General features: G+C 40.2%; 1 protein-coding gene across 5 annotated transcripts in view; it reads right to left on the reverse strand.

Annotated features, from left to right (window-relative positions):
* Positions 1–20177, reverse strand: part of tpcn2 (two pore segment channel 2) — a 55380-nt gene that overhangs the window by 15401 nt on the left and 19802 nt on the right. For 4 of the 5 annotated variants that reach the window (XR_006313881.1, XR_006313882.1, XM_043705352.1 and 1 more), the window contains exons 10-20: positions 19636–19700; positions 13542–13645; positions 13005–13089; positions 11458–11544; positions 11061–11180; positions 6284–6343; positions 6049–6177; positions 4752–4801; positions 3657–3756; positions 2118–2189; positions 151–233 (exon numbers count right to left, since the gene is read on the reverse strand). Coding sequence is in view for 3 of the 5 variants with exons in the window: in XM_043705352.1 (XP_043561287.1) it covers positions 151–233; positions 2118–2189; positions 3657–3756; positions 4752–4801; positions 6049–6177; positions 6284–6343; positions 11061–11180; positions 11458–11544; positions 13005–13089; positions 13542–13645; positions 19636–19700 (955 nt within the window). In the remaining 2 variants the exon portion in view is untranslated. The remainder of the gene's footprint in view (positions 1–150; positions 234–2117; positions 2190–3656; positions 3757–4751; positions 4802–6048; positions 6178–6283; positions 6344–11060; positions 11181–11457; positions 11545–13004; positions 13090–13541; positions 13646–19635; positions 19701–20177) is intronic. The other variant, XM_043705353.1, reaches the window with a different exon arrangement.

A 20177-nucleotide genomic window follows, 5' to 3' on the forward strand; every position in this document is an offset into this window, starting at 1 on the left:
ATTCATTTTGAATAGTGAGCAGACAAGTGGGTCACCTCGCTGGGTTTATTGGAGATTTCATAAACTTTCTGATGCCTTGTGGCAAGTGAAGCATGATTGCCAATGCTCTCTTCCCACAGAAGAGATGACAACATCCAGATTGCAACTTGCCTTGCATTTGTTGAATTCTGGGGAGCTGGGATTTTGTCTTTAAAAAATGCAACACCAGCAATTGCAAAAATATAATATGCCACCTGGAACAGAAGACAAAACAATAAAGTTAGCATTCAACTAGTCAGTCATTTTGCTAAATGATTTTCCATTATCAAATATTTATTATTACGGGTGTTTTGTTAAGACAGCACAACTTGTGACAATGAGTTATACAAGGCATTTGTCGTCAATCTGTATAAAAGTCCATTCCTGTCCAAGACATGACATACTCCAAAATGTAAGATAGGAGAATTTCAGAATTTTCTTTAGAGTCTGAAAATATGACATAACCTTTAAAATCAAGTGCAATGGCAATACTAATTCATTGCAGGAATAACAATAGAATAAAGATGAACCTGTGGATATAGTCTGGATTTACAAAGGGCATGCAATAATAAAAAAGGCACTGCAAGTGAAAGGTAAAGCTCCTAAAGCTAAGAGTCCATGCCTTTGGAAGTAGTACACTCGCAAGAATAGAGAATTGGACAAGAGTTGTGATAAGCGGGACATTTTCAAGATGTCAACCTGTAACAGGGATCTCTGCTAGCACCACACTTCTTTACAAAATACACTGGATAAGGAAATTCATTAAAACCACCAAGTCTATGGATGACAAACAGATGAGAAGGCAAATCGCAAAGATGACAGTCTGAGGGATGTAAACATGTCAAATGGTCAAACATTTGGCAGATGGACGCTAAAGGGAAAAACGTGGGGTTACGTACTTTGGCAGGAAGAACATTGGAGCTGAATATTACTTAAGTAGAAAATGACTGCAGAAATCTTCCGACAGAGGAAGATTTGAATTCCTCATGTAGGAACTAAAGAGGTGAGCACCTAAATTTAGTAGGCAATAGGGAAGGTAAATGGCATGCTAACCCTTAAGAAGGGAAAAGTAAAAACATGGGGGCCTGGTGAAAATTATACCAAGTACCAGTTAGGCCACACCTGGAATACTGAACAGTTTTCAGTCTCTTATCTAGGGAAAGGCTTACTGGCATTGCAGTCAGTCCAGAGATGATTCACTAGGTTGATCCCAAATATAGTTAGTTGGGCCTGAGCTCATGGGAATTCAGAAAAATAAAAGGCGATTTTATTGTAACAAAGATTCTTAGGAAACATGACAGGATAGATGTAGGGAAAGTTATCTTCCCTTGTGGCAGACTCTAAGAGCGTAATCTTAAAGTAAGGGGCAAATATTTAAGGCAGAGGAGGAATTTCATCTGGGACGATCATGAATCAGTGGAATTCTTCACTGATGAGGACGAGTGAGTACATTCAAGAAGATAGACAAGTTTTTAAAGCTGGGAAAAAAAAAAAAAATCAGTACTTATGGGGACAGTCAGGAAAGTGGAATCAAAGAGTCAGCCATTATCTTTATCACTGAATTGCAGAGCAGACTCAAAATAGCAGACTCCTGTTGCGACATCTTTACCTCTACATCAGGTCAAATAACAGAACAACATCATTTAAACTCTAGGGTTTGGGGAAAAGTGCATCAGTCAATTCGAGGTGTTGGAATAATGACCAACTCAGAGACTAATCAGGAGTAAAGAGGTCAAAGACGGGCCCAGAGTTACTTAAATTAAAAACAAGTCAAGACATTATGAATGAACCATGTTTTTTTAAAGTAAGGGAAGGAAAGGGGACTTTAAATACCTGGGAAGATATTCAAGGAAAACTCCTTTATTTTGAACCCGTAAGGACTAACTCCTTTCTGGTGCCAGAAGTTGTCCTGTATCTTGACAGCAAACTTAATTTATGCCACAAATAGAGCTCAAGCAAAAGAGGCACAGGTTGAAATAATGTTCCTCAATCGGATTACTTGTTCACATTGGATTTTCTCAGACATTAGGCTCAACAATTAATGGCAACTTTCAATGTTTCTCTCCCCCCCCCCACAAATAGAGAATTGTTCTACTTACTACAAGAATTCCAGCAAAAGCTCGTAAATTCTTGATCAGATCAAACAGACTATTAGCAACCAAGGCCATTAACTGAAAAATGCAAACAGGAAGTATTAGTTGCAGCACAGATACAAAGGCTATAGTCAGCTTTGTACAAGCTCCTCCGATTTCACATCCTGAAAAACACAGTCATCAGGAACCAACCTCAGCAATTAGTTCCTGCTAATTCTGACAGTAGAACTGATCATTTTTCAGTACATGCAAACTGCAGCATGACAACTACAACATCTAGTTGAACATAGGCTACAACTCTAGACAGTGGCATTTGCCACAAATGTTTCACATTGCAAAACAAAAATAAAAATTCTGAACTCAAATTCTTGTAGGCATTGCAAGTTAATTCTAATTGTGAACTTTGCCACCAGTTCCAGCAGACAGCAATGCTCATCCTGGCACATGATGATTGGAGGAAATCCAAGTCACTAGAATTTGTCCTTACTGAAACAGACGGTATCAGTAAGGACACAGGAGTTATTCCACTGCAAAAAAGAGAATCACTTACACCTTGGAGAATGCAAGGCTTTTCTTTTGGCATCAAGAAACCCTGCAGGTCATGTGGAAACTGCTTGCGGCAATGTCTTAGTTTGTACTGCATTGCCTCAGTCATTTTACTTTTAAGTGATATGCTCATCATATCACTGCATTTAACCAGAGTCCTTCAGGGTTTCATACTCCCTACTCACTGGGTAATCACCTGAAGCATGACATGCTCCTGGAATCGTGCTGCCCAATTCTAATTGAATGTTTGTCATAGAATCTCTAGTGTGGAAGCAGGCTATTCAGCCCATTGAGCCCACAGCAACCCTCCAAACAGCATCCCACCCAGACACACCCTCCTATGATAGTCCACTGAGCTTGCATATCCCTGGACATTATGGACTGTTTAGCATGGCCTACTCACTTAACATTTACATTTTTGGACTACTGGAGGAATCTGGACTACCCTGAGGAAAAACGGAGAATGCCTGTGTGGTGCTTATATAAACCACCAGGTCTCTGGCACTGTGAGGCCGCAGCACTAGCCACTGAGCCACCATGCCGCCCAATTTATGTTCAAGAGTTAGATGCAATAACATTGGCTGGATTCTTCAAAACCATGATAGCCATATCCGACTTCTTATATCACCTTAGCTAACAGGAGCATTGCTGAATCAGATTAAAAAACAGCTTGCTGGAAGTAAAACTAGATTACACAACTGACAAACTGGGGTGCTCCAAAACTGGAAGCTCAAGTTGAGTTTTGACTTCAATGTTTAACAGTAGTGTATACATCTTTTAAATTTTATTTCAGAAAACTGTGGCTGCAAATTACCTTCCCACCACAAGAAACATCATTTAATAGAACTACAAGCAAACGTTTCATTGAAGCATGTACTGAGAATCAAATATGCATTTATTTAATCCAAAACCACTTAAAAAGTTAATGGCTTCACCGTATTTGCACTGCCAGAAATTTCTTTCACATAAAAGAGTCAAAGATATTTTGATCCAAGTCACCTTGATACTGGAAATTAACCGGAGAAATCTGAAAACAACGAGCATATTTGCCAGCCGAACTGTTTCCCAAAGAGACAGCAATCCATGTAGCACTGGATTCCTGTAGAAAAAAAGTCAGATATAGGAGGAAAGAATTCCAGAAATGGATTGAAGTTACTTCTAACGAAACAAGGAAACTTTGATAAGACACATGCTAACATATTTGCTGAAAGGATTCCTGGGAATCGAGAAAAATATTAGATACCCAAAATGCCACCTCATCCAAGAGGCCTTTTTCTTTGAAAACTCAAAAATCCACATAAGGCAAAACAGTTAGAAGATTTGCAACCACCCTACTCTCCAGTCTGACAGATTTAAAAAAGGGAACTACCTTGATTTACAGCAGCAATGTCAATAGGGAATAAATAAACAAAAATACAGTACCTTAACTTTAAGGGAAATTTGCCAAAGTTAAGTGGAAATTTTGTATCAAAAAAATACACTTCAAAACTAAGCCTCCAACATAGAGTCCAAAAATTGGGTTTGGGTTTATCTCCCTAACTCAGTGTTCACTTGACTGGACAAGTTTAAAGACCAATTGAAGTCATTGAAAGCATCTCATTTCAATCATAGCAGTAAACCTCTTGCATCAATGATGCCCAAACTGAAAATGTCACCCAAGTTTCAATTTGGTTTTTTTGGAGTTCATTCTAACACTCCAGAAAAAAAATTTAGGTACTGGCAAAAGGGGAGTAGTAATTTGATAGGAAAAATTTGGGAGCGCTACAATGCCAAGACTTTTTAAATGCTTTTAGAAAGCAAAAGAATTTTAAATCATAAACGTCAAAACATTCTGCTACTTCTTAAAAACAAGAATGAGACAAATTTAATGCACAAATGTCATATGAAAAGATTTTTCATGCAGGGATAAATTTTTATTCTTCATCTCCTGTAGAATCCATCCTTTTACAAGGTCACTTTGTGGCCAGGAAATTATTCAAGAGTGGAAATTGCAGGTTGTGCGCTTTCAGGAATACAAAAATCACAATTTTTTCTTCAAATTCAAGAAAGAGGTCATAAATTTGTGACAAGGTGAAAGTTAAAGAAACAACATACCACCCTGGACGAGGCCAACCATACTGCACAAGAGAGGACAGTTGCAGAATCTAAAAAACCAAATCAAAACCATGAAGTTTCCTTTTACAAAACTTAAATGATAGCCATCCAAAGTAACTGTTTTTTTTTTTAAAAGGAGGACCAAAAGCCCGAGTTTGGGAAGTCACATCTGGATTAAAACAAAGCTGCCACTTGCACATGGAGATCTGGTCTAGTGTTTTTCTGGCTGAGAAGAGAAAGACAGATGGTTGCTAAGGCTTCTGATTCTTTATCTCCAAGGACTGCTCCATCTCCTAAATATTTAGGCATTTTACAGTATACATCTGTAAATAGGCAACACCTCAGCTGTTATTTGCTAGCCTACTATCCCTCTCTCCTCACTTGAGCAGGAGACTGACATCTTACCCATGATGCAACTGGCAACGAGGGTAATTATAATCTCAGTTCTGAATAGCAAACTTCAGTTTTGAAGTGCAATCCATCCTCTCTACTGAAGACAGCATAAAAGAGAGAATGGGAAGACTAAAGACAAAAGAACACCAAGGCTTGAGATGATGGTAGGAAAGTGTACCATCATCTCAAGCCTTGGTGTTCTTTTGTCTTTAGTTTGGAGACCAAACTAACTACGATCTTACCGAACGTTTGGGCAGCTTCAGTGGGTTGAATGGCCTACTTCTGTTAATGTCTTTTGGAGAGATCAGCAGCCATCAACAAAATTGCATTTAGTAATGCAAAGCAGCATATTGAACATGTCAATGACACATTCCTACATTAGCAGAGAGATTTTCCTGAGTATTCAAACTTCATTTACTTCACTTATTCACTTATTCACTAATTCTGAATTTTCTAAAAACCTCTGCTCAAATTTAAGTTGCCTTCCTTCAACTTAATTTGTTAAAAATAAACAAACTTTCAAATTCAATATCCATTGACAGCCAAAAGAGAAATACAGATCAAGCTCTTTTCTCTCCTTACAGATGCTGCCAGACTTGGAGATTTTCCAGCATTTTCTTTTGGTTGGAGAAATACAGATCATTCTGCTATAATGAGTCTTTTGTTAATGCAAATTCACTATAGCACTATTGACAAATTGGGGACCACTTTCTATAGCACGAACTTTTAAAGCTGTTTATTGGTTTTAAAACAATTCTGGCTCCATTCATTTAAATGGTGCTGTTATTATGCAATTTGCTTGTAAAATGGGATTACACAAGAAAAGAACTACCACGAGAAAGTCAAACTAAGGCATAAACTGCGACTACTATAGACACAGTTGTATAAAAGTCATTACACCTACCAGTAGTATTATAGTCAGAAGCCCATCAAATAGGTTGCTTTTGTATGAGCAATAACCTTTAATGCCCAACGCAAAGATTTTCACTGCCATTTCCAAAAGATAGTACAGGGAAAAGGATCCATTCACAATCTACAAAACCCAGTAAGACAACAATTACTTGCTCAGCAACATTGCCAAATAGAAGTGAAAATAACTGCTTGATAAAAAAAATACATTTGCAGCAAAAGCTACTTACGCCAGAAAAGAAACCATCACGTTCAGAGATAGGTGTTTCTGCATCATGCACCAAAGTAACCTGTTAAAAACACTCGCATGAAAATCTTGAAACACTCACTCATTCTTCCCATCACCATTGATACGACATGCAAACTCCTCTAGAAAGTTCTCTCTCAGAGTGCTCACTAATAGAGTCATATAGAGTCAGAGAGATGTACAGCATGGAAACAGACCCTTAGAACATAGAAGAATACAGCGCAGTACAGGCCCTTTGGCCCTCGATGTTGTGCCGATCCAAGCCCACCTAACCTATACTAACCCACTATCCTCCATATACCTATCCAATGCTCGCTTAAATGCCCATAAAGAGGGAGAGTCCACCACTGCTACTGGCAGGGCATTCCATGAACTTACGACTCGCTGAGTGAAGAACCTACCCCTACTTCAGTCCTATATCTACCCCCCTTAATTTAAAGCTATGCCCCCTTGTAATACCCGACTCCATACGCGGGAAAAGGTTCACACTGTCAACCCTATCTAACCCCCTAATCATCTTGTACACCTCAATCAAGTCACCCCTAAACCTTCTTTTCTCTAATGAAAACAGCCCCAAGTGTCTCAATCTTTCCTCATACGATCTTCCTTCCATACCAGGCAACATCCTGGTAAACCTCCTCTGCACCCGTTCCAGTGCCTCCACATCCTTCCTATAGTATGGCGACCAAAACTGCACACAATATTCCAGATGCGGCCGCACCAGAGTCTTATGCAACTGCATCATGACCTCAGTACTCCGGAACTCAATTCCTCTACCAATAAAAGCCAGTACGCCATATGCCTTCCTCACCGCACTATTTACTTGGGTGGCAACTTTCAGAGATCTGTGTACATGGACACCAAGATCCCTCTGCTCATCCACACTACCAAGTATCCGACCATTAGCCCAGTACCCCATCTTTTTGTTATTCTTCCCAAAGTGAATCACCTCACACTTAGCTACATTGTATTCCATTTGCCACCTTTCTGCCCAGCTCTGCAGCTTCTCTATATCTTGCTGTAACCTGCCACATCCTTCCTCACTGTCAACAACTCCTCCGACTTTCGTATCATCCGCAAACTTGCTTACCCAACCTTCTAACCCCTCTTCCAGGTCATTTATAAAAATGACAAACAGCAATGGTCCCAAAACAGATCCTTGCGGAACACCGCTAGTGACGGCACTCCATGAAGAAACTTTGCCATCAACTACTACCCTCTGTTTTCTTCCATCCAGCCAATTCCTAATCCGAACCTCCAACTCACCCTCTATGCCATATCTCCGTATTTTCTGCAGTAGCCTACCATGGGGAACCTTATCAAACGCCTTACTAAAATCCATATATACCACATCTACCGCTTTCCCCTCATCAACCTCCTTCGTCACCTTTTCAAAGAATTCAATAAGATTTGTGAGGCACGACCTGCCCTTCACAAAACCATGCTGACCTTCTGGGTCTTTTCAGTTTTTTTTCCTCCCAGTCTTATACCCCCAAAGTATCTGATATTTAATTGGTGTTAATATTGCCAAACTACTAAAATTCAGACTTGACTAGAGTTTGATATTTTGTGCATAGTTTAAACTAATTGGCCGAATTTGAATTTGTTTTTTTTAATCTCCAGGCAACCTAGCTACTCGAGCTGTTCAACCAAATGTTATATTGTTACCTTGTTCAGAACACTTGGTGCTGTTTAAGAATGAAAAGCTAGCAGAACTGCATTAAAGGTACAGTACTCCTTACACCTTCATAACACCACATTCCATTCTACAATCCTCCTAAACCCACTTTTGTGGGTAGAGGCTTCCAAACCTCCTGTTTAGTTCTAAAAGGTCAATGGTTGGAATGATAGGAGCAAATTACTGCAGGTGCTAGAATATGTACTCAAAATAAAAAATGCTGAAACCTACAGCAGATCACAGTGCATCCATGGAGACAGCAAGCTAACGTTTCTTGTCTAGGTAAGAGGCAATAGGCGCAGGAGCAGGCCATTTGGCCCTTCGAGCCTGCACCACCATTCATTATGATCATCCACAATCAGTATCCAGTTCCTGCTTATCCCTATACCCCTGATTCCACTATCTTTAAGAGCTCTATCCATCTCTTTCTTGAAAGTATGGAGGGGTTTGACCTCCACTGCCCTCTGGGGCAGATCATTCCACACACCCACCACTCTCTGGGTGAAGAAGTTTCTCCTCAACTCTGTTCTAAATGGCCTACCCCTTATTTTTAAAAAGGAGTCCTCTGGTTCTGGAGTCACCCATCAGTGGAAAAAAGATTCCTGCCTCCAGACTGTCCAAACCTTTAATTTTATACGTCTCAATCAGATCGCCTCATCTTTCTAAACTTGTGTATACAAGCCCAGTCGCTCCAATCTTTCAACATATGATAGTCCCACCATTCTGGGAATTGACCTCGCAAACCTACCCTGCACTCCCTCAAACTGAAATGTCCTTCCTCAAAATTTGGAGATCAAAACTGCACACAATATTCCAGGTGCAGTCTCACCAGGGCCCTGTACAGCTGCAGAAGGACCTCTTTGCTCCTAGACTCAATTCCTCTTGTTAGGCCAACATGCCATTGAAGAAGGGCTTATGCCCGAAACGTCGATTCTCCTGTTCCTTGGATGCTGCCTGACCTGCTGCACTTTTCCAAAAACACATTTTCAGCATGCCATTAGCTAGCTTCACTGCCTGCTGTACCTGCATGCTTGCTTTCATTGGTGTACAAGAACACCTGGATCTTGTTGTACTGCCCCTTTACCTAACTTGACTCCATTTAGAGTAATCTGCTGTCCTGTTCTTGCCACCAAAGTGGATAACCACACATTTATCCATATTAAACTGCATCTGCCATGCATCCGTCCACTCACCTAGCCTGTCCAAGTCACCCTGTATTCTCAAATCCTCCTCACATTTCACCCTGCCACCCAGCTTTGTCATCAGCAAATTTGCTAATATTACTTTTTAATGCCTTCATCTAGATCATTGATGTGGTCCCAGCACCGAACCACGTGGTGCCTCACTGGTCACTGCCATTCCGAATGGGACCCGTTTATCACTGTTTCCTGTCAGCCAGCCAATTTTCAATCCAAGTCAGTACCTTGCCCCCAATACCATGTGCCTTAATTTTGCTCACTAATCTCCTACGTGGTACCTTATCAAAAACTCAAAGTCCAGGTGCATGACATCCACTGGCTCTCCTTTGTCTATCTTCATAGTTACAACCTCAAACAATTCCAGAAGATTAGTCAAGCACGATTTCCCCTTCATAACTCAATGCAGATGCTGACCTATTGTATCATCTTTTATAATAGATTCCAGCATCTTTCCACCACTGATGTCAGGCTAACCAGTCTATAAATTCCCCGTTTTCTCTCTCCCTCCCTTGAAAAGTGAGGCAACATTAGCCACCCTCCAATCCGCAAGAACTGATTCTGAATCAACAAAACATTGTAATATAATTACCAATGCGTCCATGATTTCTACAGCCACCTCCTTAAGTACCCTGAGATGCAGCCCTCAGACTAACAGTCTACCCAATACATTTTCTGCCTAATACAAAATTCCCTTCAGTTCATCCATTACCCTAGGTCCTTCAGCCACTATTACATCTGGGAGATTGAGTGCGTTCCCCAGTGAAGACAGATCCAAAGTACCTATTCAAATCTTCTGCCATTTCCCCATAAAAAATTCACCTGTTTGTCTTCAAGAGCCCAATTTTAGTCTTAACTAAAAAGCTTTTACTATTCTCTATTTTTTTCTCCACGTATTGCCTTTTTAGTTATCCTCTGCTACTCTTTCAAAGTTTCCCAGTCCCCTGGCTTCCCACTCATCTTTGCTATGTTATACTTCTCTTATCTTTATACAGTCCTTAACTGTCCTGAGCTGAAGGGTCAGAATTGAAACATTGGCTTGCTTCTGCCATGGACACTCTGACCCACTGTGATCTTTAGTGAATAGTGACATTTCAGCTTTTATTTCTCACAAAACATTCAAGATCAAATAAGAAGTTCAAGTTGGGAGCAAGAGCTGCCAGCTTGATCCCATCTTTGCAATGCTTGGTTTATTTAGAAGCTTTTATTTAGAATTGGGACAGGGAAGTTACTCTCAAACATGATTAATTTATTGTGTAACATTGTCTTGCTAAGACTCATTGTTACAGCGAATCTGAGAATGCAACTTTTTAAGAAATGTTTTGTGATTTACACAAAGAAGTGAAACTATCATGGTCATTCGAACAGATGAAAGACTCAGACAATCAAGGTATTTTTCAATGTATAATTTCAGTTACATCACACTGTAAACTTTTGCTATAAATGCCGTGTCTTACAATTGTGTCCTCCGCAACCACCCTGATGAAGGAGCGTCGCTCCGAAAGCTAGTGCTTCCAATTAAACCTGTTGGACTATAACCTGGTGTTGTATGGTTTTTAAACTTTGTACACCCCAGTCCAACACCAGCATCTCCAAATTATGAAATAACTTGGACACAAAGGATTGCAGAACAACAACTTCTGCTTATGCAATTCTTTCACAAGGCATGGTACCAAATGGAGTTCAGGTTACCAGCAAAATTTGCATCACAGTTAACCTTACTTTTTCCTCCCCCTCAAAACCTATCCATTCAGACACATTATGACACCTCTGGAGCAGGGTGAGCTAGAGACCAGTGACCAGGACACTATCTTTGCACCGCAACTACCCTTTCAGATACAAATCTAAAACTACATTGGGTATCATGGCAATAAAAGTTAACTTACAAAAATGCAAATCAGATGCACCGCAACCATTAGGTTTCCAAAGTAATCCACAAACCGATGGCTGAACAGAGTCTGGAGCTTTTGCAAGAAAACAGATCGATACACTGGTTTTGGCGGATACTGAAGGAAAAAAACAACATTTTTTGTACCGGTAGAAATGCGTAATAAGTTTGCTTTTAAATTTCTTAAATTTTAGTCTGAATTATAAAAATCTTGATGTAATAAAATTTAAAGCACTTTAATGGAAAAAGCAACTGCAGTATACTCAATCCGCAGGTATTTCTGATGAAAGACATTAAATGCCAGGTATCCTCCACAGAATTAGGTTGGCATTTCAAGCCCAGGGACTGATACCAGTTTCAAAATTAAATATGCATTCAAAATCGAACTAAATTACCTCTCTCATTGTCTCTTTGTGCAATTCATCAAAGAGTGCACGAAACTGTTCTGCTGTAACACAGTTATGAGTGAATGCCTTCACTTGCTGCAAAAAGCAAAAAAAGATTTTAAATGAACAAACATAGCACAAGGGCATAAGCAACCAAAAGGGTTAACACAAGGAAGTGCACTAAGCAGTGACCATTTTAATTTCATTTGGCACAAGCAAATAAAACAAGCCTGAACCTCAATGGAATGAAACCTAATATCGAGACCTCCTTCAGGTCTCTAAAGTTGTCCCTCATGCCAATGTAACTTGTACCAAGTTACTCTCAAGCAAGATTAATTTATTGTTTAAAGACAAGAGCCTCTTCTGATTAGACCATCATGCTGAACAAGCAGACCCTTAGATGCAAGGACTGTGGTAGTACATCCACCAGAGAGATCTTGTAACACTAAGCTGTGGTGAGGATTTATTTTCAATTAATTAATTGTAGATGTGTTGCAGAAAATTTTTAAAAGGAGAATTATTTCAAACTTTTTCCAGAGTCATTCAGGTTGTGGTTGAAAGCACCGCCCTCCAGACTAAGAAAATTGCCATCCAAGAGATAATAATCTCCAAAATAAAAGTCAAAGGCTAAGTCTTGCACCTTAAAGCTTTCCCTAAATCAGTTGACATAACAGAACATGGAATCAGATCCAGTCAAAACAGAAATACCAGGGTTGCCAACTGAGTTCACTTACGATTTTCCTACATTCCACTTGTAGAGTCTTAGGGTAAAAAGATATCGACAAACTGGGGATTAAATTTCAGCGAATCTACTCCAGATGAACATTTAATAACCTTTCAGTTTCCAAGAATTTTAGAACATGATATGCATTTGTAAGTGTTTCAGAAAATATAAAAAATGTAACAAGCCACATGGGGAGATATTAGAGTAGACAACCAACCTAATAGGCATGTTAAGTGGTCAAAAGGAGATGAGGGTGCAGATGTTTGGGGAGGACATTGTGGAATTTCAGGCTTCAGCAGCTGAAAACATACAGTACCCAACAGGTTCAAAATACAACCATGTAAATAGTGAAAAGTTTAAAAACCATGAGGAGGCGTAGAGCCGGAGAGTTCAACAACGAGGACAAGAGTTCTAAAATATGAAACCAAGACTTGTTTGACTTGGCAAGAATTGGGATAATAAGTACTCAGAACTTGCTGCAGATTTGGAAGGCATCTGTTGAAAAGTCAGAGGCCAAGACATGAACCAGGGAAAGCCTAATAGTTAAATCCATAAGTAGCAATGGCACAAGCTGTCAGACAAAACACTGGATTGGCAAACAGTTCAGCTCTAGACTGACAGCAAGAGGGATGATGTCAATGGCTAGGGTATATCATCTTTGGTCCCCACCTAAAGCTAAGGGCTTCATGAGTATTTTTTTTGAAGTAAATTTTGGCTCATGTGACTACAATAACAAAATGGGGAGGCAGTCAGCATTGCCATCATATTTGTGGAAAAGATCCACCAAATCATCCCTTATATCTCAGCTCTACAAAAAAAAACATTTATTCACCTTTATCATTTCTTGCTTGTGCGCTGAAGACATTTTCACTTTCTGCAGGACTTGCAGCACTGTGTTGGTGCTCACAGTCATTCTACTGATTTGAAAAAAAAAAGGGCCATTTTAAAACCATTTAATTGTAGACATCAAGCATTCTACTTGCGATCTTGGCATAAAAGTGGAGTTTCTATCCCCATTCAATCGACAAAGTGGGCATTTTGGCAATGTCTCAAACTTTAGTGCCAATCACCATCCATCTGTCCACTCATTCACATCTTGCATCAACTCCAGATTCAGCCAGAGCACTGCATTTTTGACATCTAGTCCATTTTTCATTCTCCAAAACATCTCCTTTCAAATCACAGTATAAAGTCAGATTTTTCCTTTCAGCCTGTCAAAAATTGCAATATCGTAGCTACCTTCAATCAATGCTCAAGTCATAAAAATATGGTGCAAATTTAAATGATTCAGCAATGGGATACATTTCAAGCATGTTGCTGTTGAAACAAATTCACAACAAATCTCTTAAAAAGTATTCACTAATCTTACATAGAACCTCTTCTTCCAGCTTTGCTTGGACTCTCACAGCAAAGCACCTCAAATGCTCCTCGAATTCCCAAGCATCTTCGAATTAACGATGTCTGAATTGAACTCTGAAGAAAAAAAAAAAAATCAGCAATAACTACTTATAGTAATTCAAAATTTCAAGAGTAGAAAATCCTGTGATACAGTAAATTTATTTTCCCCATTTGGTTCCTTCACTCAATTTAAGGTGCACTGAGGTGATATCAAGCCAAATTAATCTTCATTCTAGATAGGAGCAAACCACTACAAATGCTGGAAACTGTACTGAAAACAGTCTATACTGCAGCTCTCAGCAAGTCAGGCAGCATCCATGCAGAGAAAGTGGTGAGTTTCAAGGTTGATCTAAGGGGAGCTGGGGCACAGAAACAGGGTGGGGAGGTATGGATAGGTGAACACGGGCAGAGGGTATGACCTAGTTGGTCAGGACAAGTCAGGTCAGGTCAATGAGAGGAATGGAAGGAGGGAGTAGGGGCTAGAAGGGAGTTTGGTGATGGGAAGGGAAGTTATTTGAAATGAGGACTCAAATGTAGAGTCCTCTGCACCGTAGGCTGCCCAGGTGGAAAAGGAGGAGGTGTTGTTCCTCCAAATTGCCTTCCCATCACCTGTCTCCCTTCCCAGCCCCTCCCCTCCAGCCAGCCACCAACAGGGTTCATTTCTCCCACCAACCCAGGTCACACCCTGTGTTCCCCTATCCCTACTTCATCGCCCTGCCAACCTACCCCTTTTATCTGCAACGCCCCTTACACCCAACCCCAGATCTGAAGTAGTGTTACACCCAATATGTTGATTTCCCCACCTTCTGATGCTGCCTGGTTTGCTACATTCTTCCAGCCTCCTGCTTGTCTACTTTTGGATTCCAGCATCTGCAGTTTTTTGTCTCAAAACAGGGTTAAAGGCAGGATTCTTGGCAGTGTAGCAGAACAAAGGGATCTTGGGGTCTATGTACCTAGATCCCTCAAAATTGCCACCCAAGTTGACAGGGTTGTTAAAGGCATATGGTGTACTGGCTTTCATTAGCAGGGGGATTGAGTAAGAGCCACAAGATTATGCTGTAGCTCTATAGAGCCCTGGTTAGACCACACTTGGAATATTGTATTCAGTTCTGGTCGCCTCATTGTAGGAGGGAGACTCACTGTTGGTGTGTTGCTTCCCAGGTGCCAGGGCTCATAACATCTTAGATTGTGCTTTCAGGATCAAGGGGGAGAAACCCCAAATCATGGTCCACAGACACCAACATAGGTAGGAAAAGGGATGAGGATTTAAGGCAGAAATTCAGGCAGCTAGGGTGGAAACTTTGTGCAACAACTCTGGTCGCCTCATTGTAGGAGGGAGACTCACTGTTGGTGTGTTGCTTCCCAGGTGCCAGGGCTCATAACATCTTAGATTGTGCTTTCAGGATCAAGGGGGAGCAACCCCAAATCATGGTCCACAGACACCAACAACATAGGTAGGAAAAGGGATGAGGATTTAAGGCAGAAATTCAGGCAGTTAGGGTGGAAACTTTGTGCAATAACAAACAGGGGGTGGGGGGTAGAAAATATGCTCATGGCCTTTGGGAGGGTTAAAGTTAATTCAGCAGGGGGAAGGGAACCCAAATTGTCGTTACAGTGTAAGGAGGTGGAGAGTAGAGAGGTCAGAAATGAAGGTTTCAAGGACGCGAGAGTTCACTGGCAAGTAAGGTGGTTTGAAATGCATCTACTTCAACATCAGGAGCATCAGAATAAGGTGGGTGAACTTGGAGCATGGGTTGATACCTGGGGCTTCAATATTGTGGCCATTTTGGAGATATAGGAAGAGCAGAGTCAGAAAATGTTTGTCGCAGGTTCTAGGATTTAGATGTTAAGTAAGATCAAAGAAGATGGTAAGAAAGGGAGTGGTGTGGCATTATTAGTCAAGGATAGTATTACTGTGGCAGAAAGGACACTTGGACTCATCTACTGAGGTAGTGTGGGCCGAGATTAGAAACAGGAAAGGAAAGGTCACCCTGTTGGGCGTTTTCTATGGGCCTCTGAATAGTCCCAGAGATGTAGAAAAGATAGCAAAAATAATTCTGGATATAAGTGAGTGTAACAGGATAGTTATGGGTGACTTTAACTTTCTAAATATTGACTGTGAATACTGTTGTTTGAGTATTTAGATGGGTCAGTTTTTGTCCAACATGTGCAGGATGGTTTCCTTACACTATATGTAGACACACCAAAAGGGGAGAGGCCTCACTGGATTTGTACTGGGTAATAAACCTGGCCAGGTGTTAGATTTGGAGGTAAATAAACACTTGTGATAGTGATTACAACTCATTGGTGTTTACTTTAGCAATGGAAAGAGATAGGTATATATGCTGCAGAGCAAATGTTATTGCTGTGGGAAAGGTTCTTATGTTGTAATTAGGCAAGATTTAGGATGCATATAATGGGGAAGGAAACTGCAGGGGATGGGCACAACTGAAGTGGGCAGCTTATTCAAGGAACACCTACTGCATGTCCTTGATAAGCATGTACCTGTCAGGCAGGGAGCATGTGGTTGAGCACAAGGACTGTGGTTAAAGTTGAATCTTCTGTCAAGAGTAAGACTGCTTATGTGAAGGTGCAGTTAGGACACTTGAATTAAGTTAACCAGGAAAGATTTGAGTGCGCTAAAAACCAGGAGGGGTCGTGAGAAGTCATTGGCAGATAGGATCAAGGAAAACCCTCAAGCTTTCTATGTGTGGATCAGGAATAAAAAGGATAAATAGACAAAGATCAAGGCCAATCAAGGATAGCAGTGGGAAGCTGCGTGTGAAGTCAGAAGATAAGGGAGGCACTAAATGAATTTTGTCATTATTTACACTGGAAAAAGACCAATATTGTTGAGGAGAATACAGAGATACAGACTACTAGACTAGGTGGGATTGAGGTTCAAGGAGGTGATATTAGCAATTCTGCAAGTGTGAAAATAGATTAATTCCTTGGGCCGAATTTCTCTTAGGGTTCTCTGGGAAGCCAGGGAGGAGACCGCACAAACTTTGGCATTGATTTTTATGTCATCATTGTCTACAAGATGAATGCCAGAAGACTGGGAGGTGGCAAATGCTGTCCCCTTGTTCAAGGAGGGGAGTAGAGACAACCTGGTAATTATAGACCAGTGAACCTTACTTCGGTTGTGGGTAAAGTGTTGGAAAAGGTTATCATCTTGATGATGAAGTTGATTAGGGATAGTCAACATGGTTTTGTGAAGGGTAGGTCGTGCCTCACAAACTTTGAGTTCTTCGAGATGGTAACCAAACGGGTGGATAAGGGTAAAGTGGCTGATGTGGTGTATATGGATTTAAATAAGGCATTTGATAAAGGTTCCCCACAGTAGGCTATTGTGCAAAATACAGAGGCAGGGGATTGAGGGCGATTTAGCAGTTTGGATCAAAGTCAAAAAGACGACAGAATGGTGGTTGATGGGTAATGTTCATCCTGGAGTTCAATTACTAGTGGTGTACCACAAGGATTTGTTTTGGGGCCACTGCTGCTTGTCATTTTTATAAATGACCTGGTTGATGGCATAGCAGAATTAGTAAATTTGCAGAAGGATGGTAGAGTTGTGAATAGTGTCAGGTTACAGAAGGACATAGATAAGCTGCAGAGCTGGGCTGAGAGGTGGCAAATGGAGTTTCATGTGGAAAAGTGGGAGGTGATTCACTTTAGAAGGAGCAACAGGAATGCAGAGTCCTGGGCTAATGGTAAGGTTCTTGGTAGTGTAGATAAGCAGGGAGATCTCAGTGTCCATGTACATAGATCCCTGAAAGTTGTCACCCAGGTTGATAGGCTGTTAAGGCATACAGTGTGTTAGCTTCACTGGTAGAGAAAGTGTGTTTCGGAACCATGCTGCATCTGTACAAAACTCTGGTGCGGCCGCACCTGGACTATTGCGTACATTTCTGGTTGCCACATTATAGGAAGGATGTGGAAGCTTTGGAAAGGGTTCAAAAGGAGATTTACTGTGATGTTGCCTGGTATGGAAGGAAGGTCTTGTGGACGAAAGGCTGAGGGACTTGAGAATGTTGTCATGGGAGAAGGTTGAGGAGATGTGACTTAATTAAGACATACAAGCTGATCAGAGGATGAGATAGGGTGGACAGAGCCTTTTTCCTCAGATGGTAATGACTAGCATGAGTGGATGTAGCTTCAAATTGAGTGGGGACAGATGTCAGAGATAGTTCCTTTACCCAGTAGTAAGTGGGGGTGGTGGAAATGCACTGCCTGCAACAGTAGTAGACTTGCCAACTTCAAGGGCATTTAAACGGTCATTAGATAAACATATGGATGAAATTGTAATAGTGTAGGACAGATGGGCTTCAGATTGTTGCGCCAACCTGTTGAACTAGGGGGCTGAAGGGCCTATATGCGATGTTCTGTGAAATCATGCCTAACCACACTTCAGGAAGAATAGAGAGTGCTGTGCAGTGAAATAGAAAACAGATGTGATCCTGGACCTGTAAAATTACAGTTCAGCTGAATGATCAAAACATTTCATGCTGCTAATTTTTAGCATGAGCTGGCAATCTCAACTTCACGCAAGCCCTTATAATAAAAAAAAAGTTACAATAACTCAATGACTAATCCATTTTATGGGGGGGGGGGGGGGAGAGAGAGAGAGAGAAGAGAGAAAGTGCCCTTCAACTTAAAGTTTGAGCTAAAAGCAAAGAAAAGGTGTACCACTAATATTTATGATGTTTATAAAGGCCAAAATTAGAGATCTTCTGAAAGCTGAAAGAAAAACCAGAGATATACATGTATTGCCAAAAAATTTACTCTTAGTTAAAGGTCTTGGCTTTTGAAATTCAACAACCTGGAATAAAAATTCTGCCTTAGCTGACTTTTCCACAATTACTGTTGGGGTTATTGTTAGATTTAAGAAAAGAAAAACATTTCATATTGAGATTCAATTGAATATATAGCAAGTTAAAGAGTTTCTTTTCATACTCAAAGCAGTTACGCAAAATTCTCAAGTACCAGTAAACCTGTTGAGACTGAAAAGGTTGGTCCTCAATAACAGCTAGAGAATCTCAGGCACTACCACCTCAAGCTGTACAGTTCAATATAACCAGGAGAGCATTTAATTTAATAGAGGCTGTGGTAAAACTTCTAGAAGTTCAGAGCAGAATTTGGTTTGTAATTTGAAATGTTGGCAACAAGTTGAATGATAAGTAAATAATTCTACTTTAAGAAATAAGTTTCTCTTTTTAAAAAAAAAGATGTCCTCAAATTTTTTGTTGAAAACAAGATGCTCGTAACACTTCAAAAAAATGGCGATATAATTAAAATAATCCAATATTCAAAATCCGTTACCAGACGGACATGCATTCTTTTGTTAGTGCCTTTAAAAGCTAAGATACAATGCCTTCAAATAGTTACTCTCACTATTTCATAAAAGTGTTATAAAAATCTCAAAATGCTAAGCATCTGTGTAAAAATGCCATCTTTCACCTTAAGTTTGAAGTGGACTAAGTCTTGTAAGCAGACACTAAATTTCTCTTCAACCAGATACAAAACATATGCATCACAAATTACACCAATCCCAATTACAAATGGGTAGACCAAGACATGCATTCATGTTTGGTTTACAATCCAGTAATATGAACACTTACAGCAGAGAGACTAATCACTCCCTAAATTTAAAAAGTGGGCAGACTCTACTGGTGCACATTGTATGAAGAACTAATCAGGGGAAAACATGGACTATACACTGGGAGAGTCAAAGGAACTATAAACAAGAAGTGAAGGAGCCAATTTACTGCCTTGAATAATAGTTCAGAACAGTCATCCAAAAACTTGGAAGATGAAAATTAAAAAAAAACACATTGAAGTCAAATTTTCTCCAACCTTCAAAATTAAGAGGAATCACTTACTAGATACCCAGTGTGTTTCCTCATTTCTGGATTCAGAATTCTGAAAGTGAACAGTGAAAATAGCCAAACTACACAGTTGGCTGCCTCATTACAGACATGCAATAAATTAAACATGTTGACATTGCTGTGGAAATTCATCTGAAGACAACTGCCATTTTGAAATGCCTAGAACAGATTACTTACCAGTAAATAGCCACGAAATTGGTTGTATATTATCGCAGTCAATAAATTCATTAACAAGTATGTCCCTGAAGGATACAGAAATTAAGCATGTTCAGTTACATGAAAGAATAGATTTTAGAAGACTTTTAGAAGCTGCTAACTTTCAATTAAATGTAGAATCTACCATTACCAGTTACATTACCACTGATTCTTGGGATGGCAGGATTAACAAGAGCAGAGAGAGTCTGGATTATTTAGGAGTATATTCACTTGGGGTTTAAAAGAATGAGAGGATCTTACAGAAACCTATGAAAATTCAAAACAGGACTAGGCAGGATAAATGACTATGGACTCCAGTACCAGGGGTCAGCATAAGGATACAAGATGGGCCATTTAGGACCAAGACACTACTTCACGCAGAGCGTGACAGAATTCGCTGCTTCAGAAAATGGTTAAGGCCAGAACATTGACTTATCAAGTCAGTTGAATATAGATCTTCAGGCTAAAGCATTCAAAGGATACGGGCAGAGGACAGGCACAGGGGACTGAAGTTGGACAATCAG

This window comes from Chiloscyllium plagiosum, chromosome 16, assembly GCF_004010195.1.
Source record: "Chiloscyllium plagiosum isolate BGI_BamShark_2017 chromosome 16, ASM401019v2, whole genome shotgun sequence".
NCBI classification, from domain to species: Eukaryota; Metazoa; Chordata; class Chondrichthyes; order Orectolobiformes; family Hemiscylliidae; genus Chiloscyllium; species Chiloscyllium plagiosum.